Source organism: Carica papaya, chromosome 2 (assembly GCF_054855325.1).
Source record: "Carica papaya isolate Zhongbai chromosome 2, ASM5485532v1, whole genome shotgun sequence".
NCBI lineage: Eukaryota > Viridiplantae > Streptophyta > Magnoliopsida > Brassicales > Caricaceae > Carica > Carica papaya.
This window is the reverse complement of record NC_142310.1, coordinates 27,945,578-27,964,508: the sequence shown is the minus strand read 5'-3', so window position 1 is coordinate 27,964,508 and position 18,931 is coordinate 27,945,578. Positions and strand designations below refer to the sequence as shown.

At 38.5% G+C, this 18,931-nt stretch overlaps 3 protein-coding genes and 1 long non-coding RNA gene across 5 annotated transcripts; 3 read left to right on the top strand and 1 right to left on the bottom strand.

The window, feature by feature from the left end:
• Positions 1–7,021: 7,021 nt before the first annotated feature.
• LOC110809984 (Octicosapeptide/Phox/Bem1p family protein) lies at positions 7,022–9,379 on the top strand. The gene is made up of 3 exons (XM_022035984.2): positions 7,022–7,247; positions 7,389–7,607; positions 8,246–9,379. Exons 2-3 carry the CDS (start codon positions 7,424–7,426, stop codon positions 9,106–9,108), a joined length of 1,047 nt encoding a protein of 348 aa, XP_021891676.1. The 5' UTR covers positions 7,022–7,247; positions 7,389–7,423; the 3' UTR covers positions 9,109–9,379.
• A 1,474-nt stretch (positions 9,380–10,853) lies between these two features.
• LOC110809964 (NAC domain-containing protein 100-like) lies at positions 10,854–12,406 on the top strand. The gene has a single exon (XM_022035956.2). The coding sequence runs from the start codon at positions 11,343–11,345 to the stop codon at positions 12,213–12,215; it is 873 nt and encodes a 290-aa protein (XP_021891648.1). The 5' UTR covers positions 10,854–11,342; the 3' UTR covers positions 12,216–12,406.
• Positions 12,407–12,514: 108 nt separating this feature from the next.
• LOC148268935 (uncharacterized) lies at positions 12,515–14,450 on the bottom strand. Of its 2 annotated transcripts, none has more exons than XR_015817180.1 (4): positions 13,455–14,450; positions 13,199–13,266; positions 12,947–13,046; positions 12,515–12,827 (listed from the first exon to the last, which is right to left on the bottom strand). It is a non-coding gene; the product is annotated as an uncharacterized LOC148268935 (long non-coding RNA). The 2 variants fall into 2 exon arrangements; XR_015817181.1 differs by having other exon boundaries at positions 13,470–14,450.
• Positions 14,451–14,603: 153 nt separating this feature from the next.
• Positions 14,604–18,913, top strand: CPHSC70-1 (chloroplast heat shock protein 70-1). The gene is made up of 8 exons (XM_022035899.2): positions 14,604–15,294; positions 16,191–16,443; positions 16,592–16,671; positions 16,791–16,933; positions 17,015–17,113; positions 17,257–17,446; positions 17,543–17,941; positions 18,216–18,913. Exons 1-8 carry the CDS (start codon positions 14,725–14,727, stop codon positions 18,618–18,620), a joined length of 2,139 nt encoding a protein of 712 aa, XP_021891591.1. The 5' UTR covers positions 14,604–14,724; the 3' UTR covers positions 18,621–18,913.
• Positions 18,914–18,931: the final 18 nt, after the last annotated feature.

The following is an 18,931-nucleotide window of genomic DNA, read 5'->3' as shown; positions in this document are numbered from 1 at the left end:
CATGGGACCTAGTTTCACCCATGATGGACCTCGGCTATATTAAGAGGTACAAAAGACTAAACTCATCTACTTTTGTAGGGGAATTCTCCTTTGAAGATGCTGAGTACTGGTTAGCTGAGACATAGAAGGCTTTTATGATTCTTGGAGTGTTTCTTGAACAGAGAGTTATACTCGTCACCTATATGCTAGTGGGAGAGATAGGTCGCTGGTGGCAACTAAAACAGGCCACCTTACCTGTTCCAGTTACTTGGGAACAGTTCCTGATGGCCTTCAATAAAGAATACCTCCTAGAGCATCTTTGACACCTGAAGAAAATAGAGTTTGCACACTTGGTCTAGGGTGATATGACTGTGTCAGAGTATGCCCAAAAGTTTCTAAAGTTGGGTCGGTATTTCCCTGAGAGTATGATGGAAGGCAAGAAAGTTCGAGTGGGACCTCCATCTTGAGATTAGACAACAACTGTATGTGTTCGAACTCAGTATTTACTCAGCCGTTCTAGCCAAGATACAACTAGTGGAGAGGAACTTTCGCATTTTTCCTCCAATAATAGGGAACCTCAGGCCCCCAGTTTCACAGTGCAGACCAGCATCCACTGCACCTATTCAGCAAAACAAAAGACCTAGGTCAGTGACTCAGGCTCCTCCTCAAATTCTGGCAATAGGACACGGTAGGACTTGCCAGCACTGTGGCAAGGATCATGGGGATCGACCTTACTATCGCCTCAACAATACTTGTCGTATATATGGGAGTGCCCAGCATTACGTGAGAGAGTGCTTGAGGAATCAAAATCAGGTCAAACCTTCCATCTATGACAAGACTTACAACCTCACTCAGCAAGATGTAGAAGCCAACCCAGACATGATATATAGTACGTACATTATTTATAATCATCTTGCACATGTTTTGATTGATACTGGTATCTCACATTTATTTGTTTCACATGCTTTTACACTAAACTTGAATGTATTATCTGAAAGATTTGATTCTGTGTTATTTGTGTCTACTCATAGGAGTAGGACACTATTGGATGAGGTTATATACAGAGTCTGTATCATAGATATAGCAGATAAGAAATTGAGTGTGGACTTAATAGAGATTGACATGGGCGACTTTGATGTAATCCTAGAAATGAACTGGCTAGCAGCGTATCATGCCACCATAGATTATTTTCACAAAAAACTTATATTCAATCATTCTAATGAAGAGTCATTTACAAATTAATAAAATTCTTTAAAAATTATTCTCTCATGGTAATTTTTCTATTACCAATTACTTTAACTCAACTTTTTTCTCTAACTAGGCAAACCTAAGAAAAAAATTTATATTCAAGAGATTCTGTTAGTCTGAGACTTCCTATATATATTCCCGGATGAACTACTCAAACTGCCAATAGACAAAGAAGTTGAATTTATCATAGATCTTCAACTAGGCACCTAGCCTATTTTGGTTGTCCCTTACCGCATGAGTCGTGTTGAAATGGAGAACTTGAGGAAATAGATCAATAAATTGTAGGATAATAGATTCATCCAATATAATGTGTCCCCTTGTGGTGTTGGAGTCACATTTGCAATGAAGGGGGATTAGAAGTTAATGTTACGTATTGACTACATGAGACTGAATAGAGTCACGATCAAGAACAAGTACCCTATCCCCAAGATCGATGATTTTTTTGATTAGTTGCAGGGTGTCTAGATCTTCTACAAAATAGACATGCATTCAAGTTACCATCAGGTAAAGATCAAAGTAGAAGACATTCCCAAAATAGTTTTCCGAACTAGGTATGGACACTATGAGTTCCTGTTCATACCATTTGGATTAACCAACGCACTACCCATCTTCATGGATTTGATAAATAAGATTTTCAGACAATTCCTGGATCAGTTCATTATTGTATTTATTGATAATATCCTGATTTATTCAAAAAGCATAGAGGAACATGCTCACTATCTGACTCATGTTTTGTAGGTTCTTAGATAAAAAAAGTTGTACGCAAAGTTGAGTAAATGTGGATTCTGTCTCAAGCAGACTACCTTCCTATGGCATATCATATCGAGGGACAGAGTGTTAGTCAACCCCGAAAAGGTTGAGGCAGTGCTCAGTTGGGAGAAATTGACATCGGTCAAGGAAATTCGTAGCTTTCTAGGGATGACAGATTATTACTGCAGGTTTGTAGAAGAATTTTCTAGCCTACCTACTCAATTGACTCAGCTCACAAAGAAGAACGTTAAGTTTGAGTGGAATGGGAATTGTAAAAGAAGCTTTTTAGAACTAAAAAAGCAGTTGACTACTGCATCTATGTTGGCCTTGTCGAGTAGAACATGTGGATATACAATTTATAGTGATGCCTCCTACCTGGGATTAGGTTGTGTTCTGATGCAGTATGAGAATGTCATATCCTATGGGTTCAGGTAGTTGAAGAGTCATGAGAAAAACTACCCCACCCATGACTTAGAACTTGCCGCGATTATCCACGCCTTGAAGACTTTGAGCCATTACTTGTGTGGGTAAGACTTTTCAGATTTATACCGACTATAAGAGCTTGAAACATATATTCACTCAAAAGGATCTCAACATGTGTGAGAGATGATGGATAAAACTCCTCAAGGACTATGACTGCAATATCTTGTATCACCCGAGCAAGGATAACGTGGTAACCAACGCACTCAGTAGAAAAAGTACAAGTATATTAGCTCACCTAATAGTTTCAGAATGTAGGGTAATAGGGGTCGCACAACAAGTACAACTTCAGGACCTAAAGAGAGTTATATGCTTTGCCCATCTGACTGTTCAACCTGAGTTGATTTAGAGAACAAATGAAGCTTAATCCATCGATTCTACCCTAGCAACCCTCATTAAAGATGTAGAACCGAAAGTAAATTTAAAATTTTGAGTCTTTGCCGATGGGTTGCTCAGATTTCAGGACAGAGTGTGTGTTCCATATGACAGTGAGCTGAAAGTGTACATAATGATAGAGGCTCATAGCTCAAAATTTGTCATGCATCCTGGAAGCACTAAGAAGTATCAAAGTATGCGACCCTAATTTTGTGTGAACAAGATGAAAAGAGAGGTGGTCAACTCTATTTCTAAGTGTATGGTGTGTTAACAAGTCAAAGCAGAACACCAATGCCTAAATGGACTACTTCAGCCATTACCGATTCCATAGTAGAAGTGGGAACACATCACAATGAATTTTGTGACAGGACTGCCTAGGGCACACTGGAGACATGGTGCCATTTGGATAATTGTTGACCGACTCACCAAGTTTTCCCATTTCTTGGCCATCAAGATGACCGATCCCTTGGACAAACTAGCAAAAATATATATATGGGAAATAGTTAGGTTACATGAAGTGTCAGTGACAGTAATATCCGACAAGGACCCCAGGTTCACTTTTCAATTCTGATCTAGTCTTCAGTAGGCCATGGGAATAAAATTATCTCTTAGTATCGCATTCCACCCTTAGACCGATGGACAATTAGAAAGGACGATCCATAGACTGGTGACTATGCTTCAAGCTTGTGTTCTTGACTTCGGAGGCCATTGAGATGATCATTTACCCTTAATAGAGTTTACCTACAATAATAGCTACCAAACAAGTATCGGCATGACTCCGTACGAGGTGTTATATGACCGCCCATGCAGATTCTCGATATGTTGAGAAGAGATGGATGATAGAAAATTATTTAGTGTAAATCTTGTGGATGAGACTACAGTCAAAATAGTTAAGACTAGGAAGAACATCCAGACGACTCAGAGTAGACATAAGAGTTATGCGGACACCCAGAATAGGGAGTTGAATTTTGAGAAAGGTGATCAAGTATTCCTTAAGGTCACTCATTTCAAGGGAATCAGTAAGTTTGGCAAGAGGAAAAAACTAAATCTCCAGTTTATTGGGCCATTTGAAATCTTAGACAGAATTGGTACCACAGCCTACAAACTAGCACTACCTCCAGAACTATTCAGAGTCTATAATATGTTTCATGTGTCCATGCTACGCAAGTACAAGCTCTTCTCACATTTTGGCCCATAAGCCCCTTTCACTTAAGGAGGATTTGTTTTATGAGGAGGTACCGGTGGACATTGTGTACTAAAAGAGTAGAGTACTCCGCAATCGAAAAATTTATTTCGTTAAGATCTTATGACAGAATCATACACAGAGAGAGGCCACATGGGAGGTAGAATCAGATTTCAGAGCCAATATCCCCAATTGTTTGATTAAGTGAGAGAGAGACAAATTTGAGGGACCAAATTTCTTCTAAGAGCGGAAGAATTGTAATATTTGGGCCCATAATTTGGCCCGGAATTAATTTTAAGATTTAAAAAATGTATAAAAATATAATTTTAAAATTAATAAATTTTTATTTCATGTGAAATTAAGAAAAAAATAAGTTGAAAATGAAATTGAAAATAATTTTGAGAAAAATGGGTGAAAATTTGGGTTTATATGGTATTTTTTTAAAAAAAATCGAAAACTGGAGGTCAAAACGTAATTAAAAAAATTATGCCACATAGGACTGCCCAGTCAGCAGTCCCGACGAACCGGAACGTGCCACATGGAAAGATACATTGACTCGGTGCCACGTAGGAGCCCACACTGGCCATCCGCGTGCCCACAATTAGATAGCCCGGAAGCATTCCCGCTCGCGTGGACAGTCTGGATCCATTCCCTCCTCAAGCATGATCGAAAGGTTGCGATTAAACGTAATGAACGGTTTATATTTATTTCATCTTTAAACGTGATCGGACGGTATAGATCAAACGCAATGAACGACTAAGATTTAAAGGAGATGGGTATAAATATCTCGTATAGCATCGAACCCAAACCCTACCCGCCAGCCTCCCACCGAAGAAGAAGAACCAGTTGCCAGAGAAATGAGCCGACCACCGCCTGTCGTCGTGCTGGGGCCACCTCCAACAGTCAAAAAAGGTAAAAATTCTCCTATCCACTCGGAATTTGATTCTAAGTGCCACCATGACCAAATCGGAACAAAAAGAATGGCGGATGAGCCGAAAACTGTGGGCAAAGCCCTATGGCGTTGTCGCGGGCAAAACCCAAAATTACCTCCGATAAGTCCCTTCTCATTTTTCATTTCGTTCAATTTTTCTACCATTGTGTTCATTGTTCTATTTTCTACAAGCTGACCAAACAAAAAGGCCCAGTCGTGAAGGTGAGCTGGCGGAGCCACCGCACCGAAAAATTTCGTCACCGATAAATTTTTATTTTTTGATTTTTTTGGGCCTTCCGAGATCCCCTAACGTGTTTTCTCGTAGGGATAAGTATAAAACCGGCCGAAATATGTCAAAATTGGCCAAAAATGGTTGAGTCAAGGCAAACCACCACTGCGGGAGGTGGTGCCGCCATGCCAGAATTCCAAAATTGGCCGAAAAATATTTTTAACACCAATTTTAGATTTTGAATGTATTTTTAGGTACGTAAAGCATGTTTTAATCTCCACAAAAAAAATTTAAAAACTCATAGGCCGCCAGTAGGTGCAGTAGAAACTATAGTGCTTCAGACACCAATTCGGGTAAGAATCCCTATGCTCATTTTCTGTTATGGAATTGAACCTTAATAATCGATAATATGGTATTTTGTGTAATTTAGAAAACTCTGAGAATAATTACAAGTTACCAATGGAGCCGAAAATATGTTAGTCATTTATTTGTTGTCCTATTTAACTAATGGTTAAATTTATAGTTTTAAATACATGATGATATATTGTAATGATTAATTGATTCAATTGGGCTTTCTTGATATATATATTGTTTGTCTTGCGTGATTTACGGTTAATTTATGAAATTGGTGATTAATATGTAAATAAAAAATTGATTGGTCATGTGAATTAATGAATGGTAGCCTCACTGGATATCATGGGAGATGGTGGACGGACCGGATACATGGGAAACCCTACCGTGAACGTTATCTCATACCGAACGGAGTATCGAGAATTGATATTTTTAGTGCTCATACTGGATGGGGTATGGGGACGGCCCGATTCACCCTCATACCGGATGGGGTATTGATGGATGATATTTTTAACGCTTATACCGGACGGGGTATGGGAACGGCTGGTTAGTTAACAATGTTGAATATTAATTCATGTGTAGTTCCATCCTTATGGGCCCCTAGCGATCTTAGTAGGCAAATAAAAAGGGAAAATTGTTGTTATTACTCACTTGAAAGTAAGATTTGCATGTTATTTGAATTATTGTATCTCTATAGGTTGATTTTGAAAATTTCGCAATATTAAATATATGCAGCAAATGGTTTTTCCTTATGATAAATGAATTTACTTAAATCAAGAGTTCCATTAGTTGTTTTTATGATTTTTACCAATCTTCAGTTTCTGTGTCGGTGAGTAGTATGTATTTTTATTAGGATAGTGTTGCTCACCATTTCATTAACTATTTCAGATTAAGAGAACTAAAATCTAGATTATGATCAACAAGAGGATTGTGACTAAGTTCACTACCCGGACTCCCTTTTAAATGATAATGAATGTCGTTCTAGAATATTCAGTTGTTAGTTTTTTATTTATTTCATTAATTTTTGAAATTTTTTTTAGAATGAATTTTTTCGTAATCCTATTGGACATTCTAAATTATTGTGTAAAGAATGTAAACCCTAAACTCTATTATTTTTCTTTTGCGTTTAATTTATAATTTTATTTATTTTTAAGTTTCGAATCTTTACAGTCTAAATTATGATTAAAATAAATTTTACATATTAAAAAACTAAAATCAAGAAACAAAATAAATGTTTTTTGAAAAAATAGAATAATGATAAATTTTATGAATTTTAAGTTGTATATATATATATATTAGAAATTTACCAATTATTTTTATTTAAATTGTATTATATATTTTTTTATTATTTTTAAATCAAACTACCCAATTTTATTTTTTAAAAAAACAGATTATCCTTCTTAAAGAATTTTTAAAAAAAAAATAAAAAATCCGATCAAATCCAATAAAAAAAGTATATTCCCGTTTTTTAGGTTGGTAAGTATCCTGATAAATCGGAAATAATAAAGGTGGCAGATGTTTTCAATAGATTTGCCTTTCCATGGCATCACAAATTCAAAACCTGTGGCAACCATTCTTCAACCCAATTTTGTTTTTCTTTGATTTCATTTTTAGAATACTTCCCTAAATTTGTTTCTCTTATATTCCTTTTAATCTTTTCTTCGTATCTTGTTTCCCTTTTCTTCGCCTTCTTCCCCAACCCGCGCTTTTGATCCTTTCACGTAAGTGTAGTTCATATCTGTATGCATATGTATATGTATATATGTGTACTTGCACGTGCACGTTTGTATTTTTTGGATATGATATGATTTATGGATTTAAATCTGATGTTCTGTTTCTTTTTCTCGGGGTTCAATCGGAAGTCGCCGAGTTGACACCCTCGAGTGGCGAGTTGGCGATGCCGACGTCGATGGGGAGTGAAGGCGAGTATGAGTCGTCTGAGCAATCGTCGCCGAAGAATAAGGTGAAATTCTTGTGCAGCCATGGCGGAAAAATCTTGCCCAGGCCTACCGATGGCAAACTCAAATACGTCGGAGGCGAGACTCGCGTCGTCGCCGTCTGTCGCGACATCTCTTTCTCCGGTAACTATTCTTTACTATATATCTTTAGGTGTAGGTTCAATATTGATATTCAATCACATTTTCTGCGCAATATGCATATATAATTGTTGTCAGATGCTTCAACATTAGGGTTGTGCTGACAGTTTGTGCTTCGTTGTTGAATTTCGCAACAGAACGATTGTTGAGAATTTATAGTGTAAACAATTGAAGTGGGATTGTGACATTAATAGGTGCATATCTTAACTTGTATGCGATTTTTCTCTTTGGCATCTTTACTTATAAGAGAAATACAGGAATTCAATGAAGCAGGACATTTTTGTTATATATGGTGAACCCTAGCTTTAGTTTGTTCATGCTTGAGTAAAAATTGTCTGTGTGTTAGAGGAGAAGCGTAGTGCTGGTTTTGGATTCCATAAGGTCAATACGGACCACCATACAACTCAATTTGAAAAAGCTTGCTTTGAATGTTCTACAGTCTAGTGTGAATTCAAATCTAGTTTGGACTTTTATTAGATTTTTGTATGATTCAACTTGTATGATGTAGAGTTTCAGTGTTATTATTTTCCATCAACTGGATATTATGTTAGATTTACTATATAGAATTATGTTAAGTGAAATTAATTTCTTCTTTTTCCCATCCCTGCCCATTTTGTTCTCAGAATTAATGAAGAAGCTTAGCACACTTTTTGATGGGGAAATGGTTCTCAAGTACCAGATTGTTCCTGAAGATCTTGATGCCTTGGTGTCTGTGAGATCCGATGAGGATCTAAAACACATGATGGATGAGTATGATCGCCATGAAAGTGAAGGAACACTGAAGCTCCGAGCCTTCTTGTTCCCTCCCAAACCAGTAATCCTGGAGAATCAAGTAGGCCCTATGGACCCTCAGTTAATAGAGCAACGGTACATTGATGCCATCAACGGTGTTGTTCGTGCAGCTGTGCACTCCAGGCTTCGACCCATCAATGCTATATACCCATCCTTGAGCATATCCTCCACTGGTTCCTCCCCAAAGTCAAACTCCCCAGATGCAGGAAATGTAGATTTAGCCCCAATTGAACCGGCCGTCATCAGTGGCACCTACCATGGCAGCCGTCTTTCCATGCATAGAGTCCATAGTTCCCCAACCCTTTGCAGCCTCAATGTGCTCCCTCCTCACACCAGCAGCATCGTGACTAGTCCCCATATTCATAACCAGCAGCATAATAATCACAATTACTATCAAAACCAGCACCCCAATTATAACTACCATCCTCCTCCTTACCCTTCTCCTCCTAGGGTACCTCAAGATTTCCTCAAAAGTGTTGTCACCGAGAGGCTATCCACATCTGGACGTGGTGAACTTGTGAGGGTCCCTACAACTATTGGCGTGAACCAGTACTACTCCCTAAGCAGAAACAATTCAGGAAGTGGAAGCAGCAGCAGATGTGGTTGTTGTGATGATTCTGCTGCTTATAACGGTTGTGGGTGGATTGACAGAGCAGATAGTGTTCCTCAGAGTCCTAGGAAGACCATGTGGTGAGGAAGAGAACGAACACAAGAAGAGCTAAACATGGCTTATTATTAAGTGCTTTATTTCTTTCTTTTGCTACGTCCTGTCATATTTGTGTATATATTTTTTTTGGGTTTTTGTATATGGTTGTGTTTTAGATGCCAGTTGTGCAAGTTGTGGGGTTTTTACATGCTAGACGTTATAGAAGAAGGCTTCTTTTTCTTTTGGCTCAAGGAAATTATAGAAGTTGATTTTCAAAGAGGAAATTAAGAACGACATGGGTTAGTGTCGTGTTGTTTCATTCGGACTTACACAGTTCTGCTCCCAGACTTTTTAATATGGCAGCTCAATCATTGGTCAATATAGACTGATACAAATTGTATAGTTTTATTTTCAATTTCAATTAATATTTATCTAATTTATTATAGGAAATAGTCGGCTTCTTGAGAATGTCTCCAAAAAAAGAAGGAAATTCTGAAGTTTCTAGGATTTTTCATAATATGTAATTTAATATATACATATACATATACATCTCCAACTTGTCTTTTTCTTTAATTCTCATTTCACTTAGAAAGCAGTTAGGAACCACCAGCATGCTGAATGCCCCTTTCTACCTGGTTACAGCAGACTACTAGACTTCCCATTTCGATGGTTCTGGTGATGAAGAAAACTCTAGCATTGCTAGGACTAGAAATTCTAGCACCCCCCTAGGAATTTGCATTTGACGACAAGCACAATGTTTTCAGGAGGGGAGTAATGTTATATGCAATAATATTAGGAACGTATGATGTGTTGAGCGTGTACATATGTGCTAGGGAGATAAGGGCAAAGGTGGTAGTTAAATGTGGAAATAACTTTTAAGATAATTACTATTTTCTCTTTGTATAAATTCTTTTGAAGATTTTTAGACCCAAAAAATATATATATATAAATATTTTTTTATTCAAGAGATTATTGAGTTATTTTTTAACAAACTTTTACTATTAATAAAAATAAAAAATAATTTGATTCTCTTTTAATAATACATATTATCAATAATCTTATAATGATATCGAGACTGTAATAATTTATTATCGGAGTTAATTGTTACGGAGGAATTACATTTTATTTTTAAAAAATTTTGTAAACTTATCAAGAAGATAACGACAATATCCATTAATATTGAAATTTTTAGTGGAAATGTTAGAGAAATTATTGGTCAAAAATTGACTCGAAGGAGTTCAACATAATTGAATCCGCGACATTTGTTGAGACGAATATATTTTTTATTGAATACTAAAATCTTATATATATATATATATATATATATAATCTTTTTTTCTAAATAAAAATAATAATAATAATTAATTACATGAAGAGTATTTTACCTAAATGATATTTAAGCTTTTTGCTTTTATCTTGAGAATACATTTGTTCTCCAATGACTTTACATTTGGTTTTTATTTAATATAATTCTATTTTTTTTTTCCAACATTATCATTAATCTCTAGCAGGATGTGACAGGGTATCCTATATAGTTTTAGCTTCAACATACATAGTTACTGACATTTTATTTCAATATTGAAATGTTGAAGAGGTACTAATTTTTTTGTATTTTAAAATATAAATTTATTATTACAATAATTGCTATTATTGTATCACCGGCCCGGTTGATCCAGCCCAACTCAGTAATTTCGCCTCATTCTTTTCTTTACTGAAACGGTGCCGTTTGATGAGACTTTATCTTTTTTGTTCCCCTCCTCCAACGGCGAAGAAGATAGAAACGCCTGCGAAGCCTCTTCCTCTTCATAAAACGGGAACAGGGCAGGGCGGTAGTGCAACGGTAAAAATTTTCAAGTTTGCACTTCTCCTTCTTCTTCAATCTTCTTCACTGAAAATCTTTCTTTCCAGAGTATTTTTTTTTCTGCTTTCTTCTCCTCTCGGTTTCCTTCTTCCCCAAACGAGAGGAGCCTGTTGCGATCGTTACAGAAAATCCACCCATTCATTACGCGATCTCGTTTTTGCGCTGGAACCTGTCTTTTTTTTTTCGGCTTTCTTCCCCAAACGAGAGGAGCCTGTTACAATTCCATAGGCAGAAAATCCAACCATTCATTACCCGATCTCGTTTTCGGGCTGGAACCTGTCTTTTTTTTTTCTCTCTGCTTTCTTCCCCATAAGAGAGGAACCTGTTACGATTCCGTTACAGAAAATCCACCCATTCATTACGCGATCTCGTTTTGGGAGTTGGAATCAACTCAAAATTGGTGATCACCAGATAGATTGCGATGGAGAACAGGTGGAAATCTGATGATTTTGATTTTGATTTTGATTTGGAGGAAGATGAACAAAGCACGTCAGGGTTTCCGGTGGGAGTGTTAACCTTCGCACCGACTGATGAACTACTGGTTGCATACTTTCTACGCAACAAAATTCTTGGAAAGAAGACTAATCTCATCAACATGTTCATTGTCGAAGCCGATGTCTACGCATCTCACCCAGATGGGTTGCCCTGGGAATACCACCCCCAAGTCACTGACGGGCATCGCTATTACTTCGTCAGGCGCCGTAAAGTTTCTGCAAACTGCAAGGGAAAGAGGCCAAGTCGCACCATTGATTGTGGATGGTGGCGCTCTGACACCGGCGACAAAGAAATTGCAAGACGCGGTGCAGTCGTTGGTTTCAAGAAAACCCTTTCTTTCTTTCTTTACAAGGATCAAGCCAAGAAGCGCAATGAGGCTCAGAAAAGTGGGTGGATTATGCATGAATATCGACTTGCTGGTGGAGACGAATTTCAAGAATGGGCTCTTTGCAAGCTTTATAATAAACCCATCAAAAACAGTAAACCCACCAAAAAGATAAATACTGTGGAGACGATCGGTTCGATGGCTTGTGAGACCGCCGCGATTCAGCTTCAATCAACTTTGCCTGACGTTAACTATTGTCATGAGCTAAAAGAGTATGAATTCTTGGAAGATGCTGAATATACGGAGGAGACGATCAGTCCGATGATTTCTGAGACGGCAACAATTCAGTCCCAATCAATTTTGCCAGAAGTTAACCATTCTCATGGCTTAGAAGAGTATGCATTATTGGAAGATGCTGAATATATGGAGGAGATGGGTAATTGGTTTTCTGATTTTATGCGCCGCGAGGAATAGATGACAGAATATGATATTCGCGGTTATGGTAATATGCTGCCGTCCCAGTTGTTGTAAAGTCGACAGTTTTCTCTCTCTCTTTTTTTTTTTTTTGCTGTTGAAAGTCCACACTAATTTTTTTTTGTAATTGATTAAAGAGAGATGTCTCGTATTTCTGTCGTCTTCTCTTGGAATTAATTCTTTTTTCTTCTTTTGCTATTTTTTAGATGTATATATATATATATGTTTATAGAGAAGAAAATATATTTGTATATACATGTATTGGATATGCATAGCATCTTAGACAAAAAGCTCAACAAAAACTTGAAACATCGTTATTAAACATTGCACTTAAAACAGTTGACAATTTACACTGTTGTGTTGAAATTTGCTTCTAAAGCTTGGCTAAAGCATTCTTAGATAATTACCGCAAAGGAGAGACTATTAGAGGAGATATGTTATTTTATAACATTACATGATACGTAATGTAGGCTCCCAGTCCGAGGGATGAAAGAAAAGATGAGGCTGAGGTACTGGAGCTGCTTGTCTACCGTACCCTGTTAACATCTTCTGCATTTGGATTCAGTTGGAGTGAACTGACTTGGTATCCCTCCGAGCAGACAACATCGTACCCTACGTTGGATGACAGTGATAAAGGAAAATGAAAATGACAGTGAATTGGTAGTTTCTCTCTGTTCTTGAATCAAGAAGGTGAATATATATATATATATATATATTTACAAAGTCATTACCCGAGTCGATCTAATTTGTTTCAGTGACGTATAGAGCTGCCTTTCTAGTGAATGAAGATCCTTGCTGCTTAAAGGCCCACGATCTTCCCCAAGAAGATTCCTGACGTGAAATTAGATTTCAGGATATAATATCAAAGATTAATTTATCAAACTTTCAAGTTTAGTATATATATATATCATCTTAAAAAAATAGTTTAGCATATGTAATAGAAATTCTCCGTCTAAAAGTTTGGCTTAATTTTGGCAACTCACTTTTGGGATCTTTGTAGGGCTTCATAACGTGCTTTCAGCTTCAACTATTCCTGCTGACTACTTAGATCCTGGGACAAGTAAGAAATATTTAAACCATCAAAACCAAGAAAATGAATCAATATAATTAATTAAAATGGAGAGTCATAGCTATATCACCGAAGTGCAAAACTAGAAGAAAGTGAAACAGAGTTATTCTATAAATCAATGTAACCAGAAGAAAATGAAACAGGGGTAATTATTGTACAGATCAATGTACCCTCGAGTAATTTACCAATGCTGGTCTTTTGGCCTTCACGAGTTGTATAATTAAAAGTTGACGGTACTCACAGTCTTTCAAAATCTTGACACACAACTAAAACTCCCAAGTACAGAGTTCACATACCAGTTTTTTTTTTTGGTACACATTGACATAGCTATCTTCCTTTCTTTACGGGTGGCTTTCTGTCTCAGTTATTTTGGCCAGTTTAATGGGTTGCTTAATCGGAGAGAGCAAAAAAGCAGGAGAGCTTTTGGAAAAAGTAAGAAATTTGAAGGACAGATCTAAGACCCGTGAAGGAGACACTTGAGAACTGTGGGTGGGACGCCATTCAACCCTGTGCTGGAGTTTCAGTGGTAGCAAAACCCACTGCCTATATCTTAACAAAACTGTCAAGGTTGGGAATGCACTTAAACAGAAATGGAGTTTCATACTTGAAGGACAGATCTAAGACCCGTGAAGGAGACACTTGAGAACTGTGGGTGGGACGCCATTCAACCCTGTGCTGGAGTTTCAGTGGTAGCAAAACCCACTGCCTATATCTTAACAAAACTGTCAAGGTTGGGAATGCACTTAAATAGAAATGGAGTTTCATACTTGAAGGACAGATCTAAGACCCGTGAAGGAGACACTTGAGAACTGTGGGTGGGACGCCATTCAACCCTGTGCTGGAGTTTCAGTGGTAGCAAAACCCACTGCCTATATCTTAACAAAACTGTCAAGGTTGGGAACGCAATTAAACAGAAATGGAGTTTCATACTGTGAAATCTCAAATTTCATTTCCTAGACACTTGCTTTAGGCCACATGGGTTGATCTTTTTATTTAGCATACCTCTGTGCTCTTTTGGCCTTTTACAACGAAACCTATAGATTTTTCATTCATTTCTCCATTGACGAGGTGAAACTCTCAAATTGTTTGGGTTCGGGTTTTGTACGAGTAAAAGCCCAATTTTCAGCTTCACGGATTGAGCCATCCCTGCCCCACAACAACCTCGATCTTTCCATCCGGGCAGCCATTTGACCCCAAGTAATCCAATCCAACGGCCGCTACCTTAATAACGGGCAGCTCTGGATTATTCTGGAACTCTCCACGTGGCACCACGCTTCTCTCTCCTCTTCCTCCTAAACCCTCCTCTCCCCTCTTCTTATCTTCTCCTCCTTTCGACACTAAACACAACTCTCGCAAACAAGTTTGTGCTCTCCACGCAATTAGGGTTATTTTCTCTGAACTACCACCCTATCAACCCTCCTCCTCTACCTGTCTGTAGAAATGGCTTCTTCGACGGCGCAAATCCACGTTCTTGGAGGCGTGGGCTTTGCTTCCTCGTCGAAGAGGAGCTGCAGGAACAAGGATGGTTCATTTCCGAGAAATGTCTTCTTTGGAACTAAAACGGCACCATTCCGTTTACCCAATTCGGCTTTCTTGAGACTTCGAAGTAGGAATCCGAGCTCATCGAGGTATGCGGTTGGCCCGGTGAGGGTAGTAAATGAGAAAGTAGTAGGTATCGATTTGGGAACCACGAACTCGGCCGTGGCTGCCATGGAGGGTGGAAAGCCGACCATAGTGACGAACGCAGAGGGTCAAAGAACGACTCCCTCTGTCGTGGCATATACTAAGAACGGGGACCGGTTGGTCGGTCAGATTGCCAAGCGTCAGGCTGTGGTCAACCCGGAGAACACTTTTTTCTCTGTCAAGAGGTTCATCGGGAGGAAGATGTCCGAGGTGGATGAGGAGTCCAAACAGGTGTCCTACAGGGTTGTAAGGGATGAGAACGGAAATGTCAAGCTTGATTGTCCCGCAATTGGGAAACAGTTTGCCGCTGAGGAGATTTCGGCTCAGGTAAATGTTTTGTTTCTTTCCTTCATTTCTTGTTTACTTGCTTCTATGCGATGTTTTATTGGTTGTTCTGAAATGGTAGGTGTGGGACAGAAAATGCAATTTGTTGCCGGCTGGTTGAGCTTTTGGTTCGTTTGGGAGATAGGTTGGTCGAGTTTTGATGTTTGGTCGTTGAGAAAGAGGGGTAGGGCCTAAGATGGCAATAAAATAAAAAACTGAATTAGGATTTCACGTTAACGAGTTTAAAGTCAATCGAGTATTGGGTCATGGGCGTTCAGCTGTTCTGACTGGTCTTTGTTTAATGAGCATGTTGAAGTACAGGTATAAAATTGATTCTGTTGTGCAAGTAGATGGAATGAATCGCATTTTGGAATCTGAATTCCATTGATATTGTGTGATATTTTCACGTTGTAGTCTTCAGTTTGCTGCATGTCTTAGTTATGTTTTGGTTTGGGGTTAGTTCTCTATTTTGTTGGGTTTATTTCATTTGCTAGTTGGTGGTTCCTTCTCTTAATGATGGCACATTATTCTGGAGGAAAATATGTGATATATTGAAATTTTAAACTTAAAGAAGCAGGTAACTTTGGTTGTTAAGATGATTGCTATAGTTTGGCTTGGAAAATCCCCGGTATGTACTGTGGCTTATACTTTATATGGATGTTGCTATTGTTGCTTTCTTGGCTATTGTTTCTATGCACGTATGGGTGGATATTCTATTTTGCAATCAAGTGGGTGCTGTATTGAATTATAATACCTGTGACTGGTTACTGGTTGACAAATAGCAAACGATAATCATTTGTCTTTCTTCTTCTTCTCACTCCAACATAAGTGCCAGTTGATTGGTTGCTGTTATAAGTTTTTACTGTTGGTGACAATTATTTTTGCTTGTTTTGGTATAGGTTTTGAGAAAGCTTGTGGATGATGCTTCTAAGTTTTTGAATGATAAAGTGACTAAAGCTGTCGTCACAGTGCCTGCATACTTCAATGATTCTCAGAGGACGGCAACAAAAGATGCTGGACGTATTGCTGGCTTAGAAGTTCTTCGTATCATCAATGAACCTACTGCTGCCTCTTTGGCATATGGTTTTGAAAAGAAAAACAATGAGACTATCCTTGTCTTTGATCTTGGTGGTGGGACTTTTGATGTTTCAGGTATGAGGACCTCAGGGTTACTTATGCACATAGAGTACCATGCTCATGTCGCCAATAGTCATGCAATGATTTATTTTACCCTCTATGGTGATTCACAAATTTGGAATGTTGGAGCAACTTCTCATTTTACACGTTTCTCATGTGGCAGTGCTTGAGGTTGGGGATGGAGTGTTCGAAGTGCTCTCTACTTCCGGAGATACTCATCTTGGTGGTGATGACTTCGATAAGGTGAGGAAAAAAACTTCCTGGTTCTACTAATTCGAGATGATTTTGCTCTCGTTATATATATATATTTTTTCTCATTTTATGGCTTAGTGCTAAGTTAGGATTAAATTCTTTTGATGCAGAGAATTGTTGACTGGCTTGCATCAAATTTTAAGAGAGATGAAGGCATAGACCTTTTGAAGGACAAACAAGCTCTTCAACGACTAACAGAGACAGCGGAGAAGGCTAAGATGGAGCTATCATCTTTGACTCAAACAAACATTAGGTATATTTCTTTTTTTTCATGTATTTCTGTGATATTTTTCCATTCTCATGATCACCCTGATGTGGATTTATATCTTTCCAGTTTGCCATTCATTACTGCAACAGCAGATGGCCCTAAACACATTGAGACTACCCTTACAAGAGCCAAGTTTGAGGAATTGTGTTCAGACTTGCTTGACAGGTACCTAGCTATAATTTTGAATTGGCTTAATCCAATTTTATTAATCCTCTCAACTTTTTTTGTTCACTTCTGCGCGGTTTTACTTAACTGCTGGTGTCTTGGTTCCTAAGTTTATTTTCATGTCTGTGTTGTATATTTTGTAGGTGCAAGACTCCTGTTGAAAATGCTTTGAGGGATGCAAAACTATCCTTCAAAGATCTTGATGAGGTGATCCTCGTTGGTGGATCAACGCGCATTCCAGCTGTACAGGAGCTTGTAAAGAAGATGACTGGCAAGGAACCTAATGTCACAGTGAACCCTGATGAAGTTGTTGCCTTGGGGGCTGCAGTTCAGGTGAGTTTTGTCCTTCATACTCCTCAAATCATTGACTACGTAGGCTGTCATCATGAATCCAAAGTATGATGGGTGACTTGTCTCCTTTGATGACAGGCTGGTGTTTTAGCTGGAGATGTCAGTGACATTGTACTCTTGGATGTGACACCTTTATCACTTGGTCTTGAAACTCTTGGTGGTGTCATGACAAAGATTATTCCTAGGAATACTACTTTGCCCACATCAAAATCAGAGGTGTTCTCAACTGCTGCCGATGGTCAGACTAGTGTGGAGATCAATGTCCTTCAAGGTGAAAGAGAATTTGTCAGGGATAACAAGTCTCTTGGCAGCTTCCGTCTAGATGGTATACCACCTGCACCTAGAGGGGTTCCACAAATTGAAGTAAAATTTGATATTGATGCCAATGGTATTCTATCTGTTACTGCCATTGACAAAGGCACAGGGAAAAAGCAGGACATCACCATTACTGGTGCTAGCACCTTGCCTAGTGATGAGGTATGTGTATGGATTAATGATGGTCAATAACCAGGATTCATTTATCTAGCCTTTTATCTGAAAGAGATCAAAGGGCTAATTAGCTGTTCTAGTGTCTGTTGCATATGGGTTGACAGCTGTTTACTAATGCATGTTCTATCCTCCTGGACTTGACTTTCAGGAGAATCTTGTTGATTGAACACCATAACTTTTTCGGTTTATAGCTAGTTCTCATTATCAACGAGATACACTTGTGATTAGAAAGTTGATTAGACACTGTTTGGGTAACATGCAGGTGGACAGAATGGTGAAGGAGGCTGAGAAGTTTGCAAAGGAAGACAAGGAGAAGAGAGATGCTATAGATACAAAGAATCAGGCAGATTCGGTTGTCTACCAGACAGAGAAGCAGCTGAAGGAGCTTGGTGACAAGGTTCCAGGCCCAGTCAAAGAGAAGGTTGAGGCAAAACTTCAAGAGCTCAAGGATACTATTGCCGGTGGGTCAATTCAAGCAATTAAAGATGCTATGACTGCTCTTAACCAAGAAGTTATGCAGCTTGGTCAGTCCCTCTACAACCAACCTGGTGCACCCGGTGCACCTGGTGCCGGCCCAGCACCTGGAGGTGAGGCAAGCTCCTCAGATTCGTCAAGCAAAGGCCCAGATGGTGATGTCATTGATGCAGATTTCACAGACAGCAAATGAGAAAGCAAAGTGACATTGGTGGGATTTTGCATCGTATGGCAGTGTGTATAATAATTCAATATTGCCCGGGGGAATTTTGGATTTTTGATATCAAGGGATAAGCAAATCTTTGAAGTCATTTTTGTTGAGAAGGAATTTGTTAAGAGGGATTATAGAGGAGGGAGGATCTTGTAGTTTCTCATAGTATCGATCCTTAACAATCAAGGGAATGGGGTGAGAGTAAATCCTTAAGACTCTGTAAGAAGATTTTACTCAGGTCTCTTTTATGAGCTATGGCAATCACTGATGTTTCAGCTGTTTTTCTTTTTTTT